Source organism: Pinus tabuliformis, chromosome 9 (genome assembly GCF_031772625.1).
Source record: "Pinus tabuliformis cultivar Carrire ecotype Pingquan chromosome 9, CPIR1, whole genome shotgun sequence".
In the NCBI taxonomy this organism is placed as follows: Eukaryota; Viridiplantae; Streptophyta; class Pinopsida; order Pinales; family Pinaceae; genus Pinus; species Pinus tabuliformis.
In genome coordinates this window covers 1,813,025,197-1,813,033,922 of record NC_142307.1, presented here as the reverse complement: position 1 = coordinate 1,813,033,922, position 8,726 = coordinate 1,813,025,197, and the positions used below count along the sequence as shown (strand labels likewise).

Here is an 8,726-nt window from a genome sequence, read left to right as displayed (position 1 = left end):
CGTGGTACCTATTCTTGGTTCATATTAAGCTAGTCACATTGGCCATATCCCACTTGGAGGTTACTTATACCTTAAAAAAGTCATACATGTTTGTTTTAGGACTATTCCATGTTCCTTTAGCTTGAAAATAAATTTTTATGATTAGAGGATCTTGTTTCCTTTACTCAACTAGGGCTAAGGACTTAAGACTCATCCATGATGCTGAAGGCCTTATCATGATGACCATATTAGAAACAGATACTAAATAATATTTAGAGAGGTATCTTCTCACTTTTTCTCAAGCATTGATCATGATGTATTAATTCAAGAAATTTCAACTAAGACTTAAGGCATTATATCCCCATAACAATGTTTATGGATTGACAAGATTTTTAGTGCATAAAACATGGCCATAGTTTATGTATCCCAGTTAAACAGCCACAAAAAACTACTAAAATGGACTATGGGGTTGTTCTTGTGACTCATTCAAGGTTCTTATGAAAATATTTAACAACATATTAAATTACTTTATTTTCTTCACCATGGTCAAATACTTATTACCCATACTCTTGCAATGACATCCTTACCTAACCTTGATGCTAAATTTTACCGATAAAAGCCTTACGTTGTATTGTAAAGTTGTTGTTCATGGTGAGTAATCCTAAGAAGTTACATTTATGACCAATTTTGTAAGTGTTGTCCTATGTTAAACATGGTGCTAATAGTCAAAAAGATTAACTTATAAGTTAAACCCCTAATCCCACCGTAACCATGTCTAGACCTCAGGACCTGATTTGATTTACATGGATGAATATGTGCATGCCTTTAATAATTTACACATGCTCTTAGAATTGCATGTGTTCTTTGTAACATAGTACATGTATGGAATATGGAGGCTTGGGTAGAGCTTCTGAAAGGGCTAAATCAACTCAAATATGAGCATACACATTTTTGGATTATATGTGTATTTATATAAATTTTAATGAGGATCTATTCACATTGCTATAATTTCCATGAGCAATTTATTGCACTAATTTACAATTGTTTAGTGCAAAATCATTAGGTGAATGGATTTCATCATTGATATATTGATCTTAGCAATGGAGCAGTGCAAAACAATTAGATGCATTAATTTCATCATTGATACATTCATATTAGAAATGACATATTACAAAACAAGGAAAATTTTAGAGGTTAATATTCACAAATGGACTAATTATTCATTATTTTTCCAAAAAAAAATCATTAAATATTTAAATATTTTTACAAGAATATGGTGAAACATTTTAAAATTTCCATTTTAAAAACTAATAAAATTAACCAAAGTTTAAAAAATTTAAAATAAAATTCATTCTTTAAAATTTTCAATCGTGAAAAAAATTAAATATAATAATAATTTCAACCATGATACCATGCAAAACAATTTGATACCTTATTTTTAATAACGTAATCTAAATTATATGATTTAGATAAATATAACTATTTAATCTAACTAAAACGAAAAATAATATAATAATAAATGTATTATTGGAAATAAAAATACAACATCAAATTATTTAATAACTTTTTAAAATTATATTTAAAAAAATAATTTAATTTATTAATTCTAACCATAATATAATACATTTTTTAATATAATAATACATTTGAAAATAACCAACTTGCATCCTTTATGAACTATCAGTTATAGTACCTTTAAGAACTATCAATAATAGTGCCGTGAATTGAGGTGAACTATATTACACAATGAGATCAAACAACATGGAATATAATGTAAATAGAAATTATGGAAATATATTAGAAAATAAAATATGGTAAGAGTACGTTGAATTGAGGTGAACTATATATTACACAATCAGATCAAACAACATGGAATATAATGGAAATGGAAATTATGGAAACATATAAGAATATCAAATACGGTAAGATGAATGAGATTATAATATTCATTGAATACATAGATAAAGTAAAATGAGAATGGAATGAGTCCACATAAAATGAAAATAGATTGTAAAGAGAAATATAAAATAATTACATTATGAAATAAATTATCTCTTAAAAATATACTGTAATGAGAGATGATTTTTTAATTAAATATGATGGATATATATTTTTTTGTGTATGAGTTATGAGTTAAAATAAAGTATCAAAAAAATATTCTGTAGATTATTATAAATTTTATATATAATCAGTGAATATGAGAAAATAAGAAAATATGGATGTAAAAAGATGCATATTTTTATGTTTGTTGATAAATAGAATTGAAAAATAAAAAAATATAAAATTATTTTAATATATATATTAAATAAAATGTTTCAATAAAATAATTTAAATATATTTTTTTTATAATCAAAATATTTTAATTAATTATGATATATTTTAAGTAATTGTTATTTTAGTATAAAAGAGTGGTATAATTTTTTAAATACTCAACACAAAATTGATATGTAGCTTAAATACAATTCTCAAATACTGTATATAAAGGAACAATAATTGTATATTAAAAATTTTATATCTCTTAAACCACATCTTAAACTACAATATATGAAGAGTTAAAATAAATTACAATAAATGAAGTTAAAATAAATTTTAATATAAACCACCATTAAGATATATATACATTTTAATTAGATGTTTTTAAGATCATACACTTTACATATCTATTAGTTTTTATTTTTATTTTTATTTTTATTTTTATTTATATTTAGAAGAATTGATAATTAGATAAAATAAATATATATATTTTAATTAGATTTTTTTAAGATCATACACTTTACATATGTATCAATTATTTTTATTTGGAGGAATCGATAATTTCATAAATTCTTCTCCTCGGAATCGATAACTACATAAATTCTTCTCACCTACTCCACATGAGATTATAACTCCAGAATTTTTACCATAACCCCCAAATTGTTATATGCGCAGCTCGCAAACACAATCTGGTTTGGAGAGTTTTTATACAAATGCTTCTCGAAACTTCCAAATATTTTTTTTTAAAGAATACGTTGAAACATTTATAAACATAAAAACTTCCGTATATGTTTAAAAATTTCGTTTCAAACCATTTTATAGATCTGAATGTTGGTAAACATTAAATGTTATGTCAAAATTAAAAAAGAAAAGTGTTATACTGGATTGCAGCGATTTTCGAAGAAACATTCGGAATGCTCATAAGAGAACCTTTCACCGTACGGCTGTATATGCCTTTATGTCTTTCACTAGTCTCAGTCTTTCAACAGTCGCCCTCATTTTTGTAATGCGAAAGCCTTTTGTTACTCTGTTTCGATAATGACAGGATTTTAACAGAATTGCTCTAAAGATAGCCCATTTGAAAACACAAATGAGAGAACCTTATGTAGCTCCGTTTCTTCATATGGAAAATGCACAGGAATTTTAACAGAATTACCCTAAATATTCCCCTTTACAATAACAAATGAGAAAATCTTTTGTAACTCTGTTTCTTTACAGAATGAAAATTGGCAGCAATTTTAGTGGAAGTGTTCTAAATATTTCCCTTCAGCAAAATTGTTAAACAAATGCAGATATTGTTTCATGAAAGTGATTACTCATTAGAATAACAAATTGATGAAACATTTTTAGACTTTATCTGTTGTAAGTGTATACAACGAAGACACACATGCTAAAATCTGCTCTATGCCGTTGTTTGTTGAGACTATAGCTTGAGTTAGGATGGCTAGCTTCACAATTCTCGTTCTGGCTACGGTCTATGATTTATGGATATATTCATGATCCAGCATTACGCGGAGCCTTATTCCATTTATATCAATCAAGCAACAAGAAAGGAAGCCTTCTTCCACAACCAGACCCCAACGAATGAAGTTACAAAAGCAATTCAATGTACTATGTGTAATGAAATAATTAATAATGTTTCTGCAAGGGTAGCAGAAGCTCACAACAATGTGGTATGCATGCATGCATATCCACTTATTTCTTACAAGGCTAAACAATCCCCAAAGTAATATGACTAGATGGTCATCTCTGGAGTCACTCACCCTGCATATTCGCAATAATAAACAGAAAAGAAACCCTAACCCTATTCATACATAACAAAGTTAAAACCATTCCCAACTGCAGAAAGCTGCAATCAATATACACAGTAGGCAAGAAGAGGAGCAATTAAGAGAGCGGAAAGAAATGGCAGAGAATTAGAAGAGCACGCCGCACCACCTGCTTGTGGACTCGGGGATGGACTGACTTCCGTTTTGGCAGCTGCGGCTCCACTTGCGAACAATATAATCACGATTAACACCACCATCGTCAATGCACGCATGGTTGCCGATGTCGATCTGCAGACCTCCATTGCGCTGAAAATCCAATGTACACTCTTCCTCCAATTCAATCGGGCGACGTGAATTCTGAATCCACCGAAGCTCGACGGCTAGCGATCGCAAACTCCGTTCTAGGTCTACACGCAATAGAACTATATATGGAGAGAATATATTCTGCCATGGGCAGCTGTTTCCGGAATCCAAAGGCTAAATCGCTGTCAGCTTCGCCGGACGTTCGGTGTGATGGAGATTGAAGACCACCTACGGTTGTGTGGTAGGTTTCTACCGTGTGGATGGTTCACTGAATTACCCGGCATACGCTTAAACTCTACGATCCTCCACTCTACTCATGATGGTTGGCTTAAGAAAGGCATAACGTAATACAGTGACGTATGGCTTGACGGTCAGGTCCGGACGGTGATACACGCGAGACCACTCTTCAACTCACGGCTCAAGAATTATTTTTTTAGGGAGTCTAGGCTCTGTTATGTTGTAGGTTTTGGTTTGTGTAGATTTTGGTTTGGTGTGAGGTTCAAAGATTATTCAGGATTACTCTTTTAGCGAGTCTAGGCTCTTGCTAAATGAGTCAGGATTACTCTTTTAGTGAGTCTAGGCTCTTGTTAAATGAGACTAAGTTCTGTTATGGTGTAGGTTTTGTTATGGTGTGGGGTTCAAGGATTACTCTTTTAGGGAGTCTAGGTTTTTGCTAAATGAGTTTAGGGTCTTGTTAAAATATTGCTAAATGAGTATAGGCTGTGTTATGGTGTAGGTTTTGTTATGGTGTGCGGCTTAAGGATTATCTTTTTAGCGAGTTTAGGGTTTTGTTAAATGAGTTTAGCTTCTGCCAAAATCATACTCTTTTACCCAGTCTAGACTTTGGCTAAATAAGTCTAGGCTCTTGCCAAAATAATTTAACCAGCCTCTCTGCTCTTACCAAAATTATAAAAAAATAATATTTGTTTTATAAAGATTTATTTCAATATTCTTTTCTCTTAGCCATGTTAACATGTTTATAAAATTTGTCAAAATTCCCGGTCATCATTGCGCACACATGTGTATATTTTAACGTCATTATGCATTAGGTATATAAATGATATTTAAATATTTCCAAGATATATGGTTAAAAGATTACGACAATCATCGACGAACGAGGATGTTATAAGCAAATTCATCCATAGTATTTGCAAAATATAATTAATCTGAAAAATAATGTCGTAAAACCAATTGTATAAGAATGGTAATAATATAATATAAGCATGATAATAAAACGGAGATTGTATCAACACAATGTTGAATATATATATATCATTTCGTTATACATAAAAATCAAGAATTATTATAATTAAAACGGCTGTGTAAATTAAATGTTGTTAAAATTAAATGTGGTTAAACATATATGGATATCAACTCATACAAATTTTAGAGCATATTTTATTATGCCTTTTGCGCAGTTAAAATTAAAAAAAAAAAAAAAAAATCATAAAATTTAAATAAATTATAATTTTACTTTAAAATATTATTATTAATTACTAAAAATTAATATATAAATTAAACAAATGTATATTTAGAAAACATAAAATAATAATTTTATTAATAAAGATTTAATCTTATTTTATTATATAAATTTTAATTTATAAAAAAAACTTTATTATAATATTATTGGTTTATACAATGATTTATCAATACTACATATCTAAAACTTATTTTATGTAAGATTTGTTCATATGTTTTTTAAGAATTAATTAATTTAATTAAAATAATAAAAAAACATATTTATTTTAGAAATAAACCTCAATCTTTAATTTTCACTTGAAATAAAAAAATAAAAAATATTTTAAAATACTTTGTAGAAATTAAATTTTTATCATCTATTTAACAATAATTGATAATTAAATTAAATTTTTGAAAACCCTACTGTAATTTATCTAATTATAAAATTTACATATTTTAATATATATATATATATATGCTTTGTTTATCTTATTTTTATGCGACATTCGCTTCGGCTAGTTGTTGTTTTAATGGAGAGCTTTGTATTTCAATTTTTTTGAGTTTTATAATATCTTAATAACTATTATGCAAAGTTTCTTTGTTTAAATCCCAATAAAGAAATCCTTGCTGCATTTTCATCCCCTCATAGACAAAGAGATTTCTAGAACGTATGGGTTCGTTAAACGACTCTTCCAAGGCCATGCATTTGAAAAACCGTGAAGGGTTTAGCTAGACCTGCCCCTCTTTGCATGACACATTCCTTTCGAATCTTTCTCTTTCTTATCGTGGGGTAGCCCCTAATTGATCATCGAATGCTCGCATGATAATGCGTTTGTGCAAGTTCCTTTCGTCAAAATACAAACGGAAAAAAGAAAAAGTGTCACCCAAACCATACCTTGATATCTTCCTTATGTGCAAGAGAGAGAATTTTAATCTTTTTTCATTGGTTTTGTGGAAGCCTTTAATTATACACAACACTCTCGTGTGTCATTACTATTCTCATGCACAAATTTTCCTTCCTGTCAGGGTTCGTTACGTCCATTGATTTGCATGCCTTGCAATTGTGAAGTTCAACGCACAAACTAGGCTTCACACCAACTCCTACTTTCCTCCACGTCCACAAAGCTCTACGCAACTCATTGTCTTGTTCCTTAGACTTCTGTTTTCCTCCATGTGGTTAAAGCTCTACGCAACCCATTGTCTTGTTCCCTAGATTTTTATTTTGCTCCATGTGGACAAAAAATCTATTTTCCTCCACGTGGACAAAGAGCAACGCAACTCATTGCCTTATTCCTTAGACTTTTATGCCGTTTCTATAGAAGTGCGGAACATGGAACTAAGAATTCCTAACACGTAAGACAAAGTGAGCTTAGCAGCAGGTACTTTCCTCCTTTTGTAAATCCCTTCCACCACTTAATATTCACATATCTCTTCAAGCGGATTAAAAAAAGTCATTTCTTCATCACTATTGCTTTAAGCAATGGTTTTAAAGTCCATGGGTGGCGACAAAATAATCAAATGACTTACAATTTCATTCATCCTTCTGGTAAATAAAATCCATGTTCATTGACAAAAGAATCAAATGACTCACAGCTGCACTTGACGGTGCAAGGCTGTAAATTGTGATAATTTTGAAGCTGATGAGGGAAGAAGATAGAGAAAACAAATGGGAAATTACTTACACTCATCATTATATTTACTTTATAATGTTTGTAAATTTCTACATACTCGACCTGTTCGCAATATTGTTGTACTCAATGAATCTAACATAGCCGCATCGTTTCCTCAGGGGAATGAAAGTTATGGTTTACAGGGAGACTTACAGGTTTACCTACCTTTTCTTCTTTACGGAGAAGGGTTATATAATTAATGCATGGTTTGTCTACTAAGGTTATAAATTAGGTCTGAAAAATATTTTTCCTCGCAATTTGGCGAATTTAAAAATCTTGAAATTTGAAAACAGTAATCTATATTTTTCAAAATTTCTGTAGAATTTTAGCTAAACTTATGCTGAAATTTCTATTATTTTTCAAAAAAGATTCTCTTTAGTTATGCTTATTACTTATGGTGTTACTTTATTGTACATGTGATATTTAATATCATGATTAGTAATATGTAAATATTAATATTACGATGAATGATAAATTACTGAATATGAATTATTTTTAAATACTATAAATTAGATGGATATATCCAACGTTTACGTTATATGACGAATAGCGATCTTGCTTAAGATGTGGTACGTCAGATATACGGATCTTGCTTAAAAAGCGGTACATTATCTGACGTCGTAGCATCATCTTGAATGACTTCAACGTGGGGGAACATTTATTTCCGACTCGTGGTTAGATGCCAAAGTTGTGAGAACGGTGTGTTGCACCTTGCGGTCATGTGTTATATTAGGTAGCAGAATTGTGAGAATGGTATGTTCTATCCTCCATGTTGATTTCATGGATCTAACTTCGAGACTGAGGTGCATATCTTTAAAGGTATGATGGGACTTTTTATAGTTGGAATTTTGTAAGGGTTTCGTTGGAAAGTAGAGAACAGAAACGACAAACTTTGGGCCCAACTTTTCACATTACTTGCACGCCTTCTCGACAGACTTCCTGGATGATGGTTCCAAGCTACCGAGTTTATTCTCCCATGGGATTGCGAAAGGGCGTTGTTATTTGCTTACGGTCGTTGTTAATGAATAGTCCCGGTGGATCACAAGAATATGGAGACCTACTCCACTTCCACATAGGGTAATATTGTACTATATTTTGTCTTCGCTGTCTTTGCTTTCTTGGTTGATATTTCTACCTCTTTCGTATGAAAGGAAATGCTAGTAGTCATCGATTTTATAAAAGATTTGATATCAATTATGGTGTTGGAAATATAACCATAAATTTCCCATTAAGAAGACATTTATTATTAAAAAAAATCATAAAAAAGAGAGGAGAAAAGGGTACAAGGTTGAGA

General features: G+C 30.3%; 1 protein-coding gene across 1 annotated transcript; it reads right to left on the bottom strand.

Annotated features, from left to right (window-relative positions):
• Positions 1-3,841: 3,841 nt before the first annotated feature.
• LOC149156021 (uncharacterized) lies at positions 3,842-4,413 on the bottom strand. Its single transcript, XM_089441514.1, has one exon. It carries the CDS (start codon positions 4,301-4,303, stop codon positions 4,088-4,090), a length of 216 nt encoding a protein of 71 aa, XP_089297640.1. The 5' UTR covers positions 4,304-4,413; the 3' UTR covers positions 3,842-4,087.
• Positions 4,414-8,726: the final 4,313 nt, after the last annotated feature.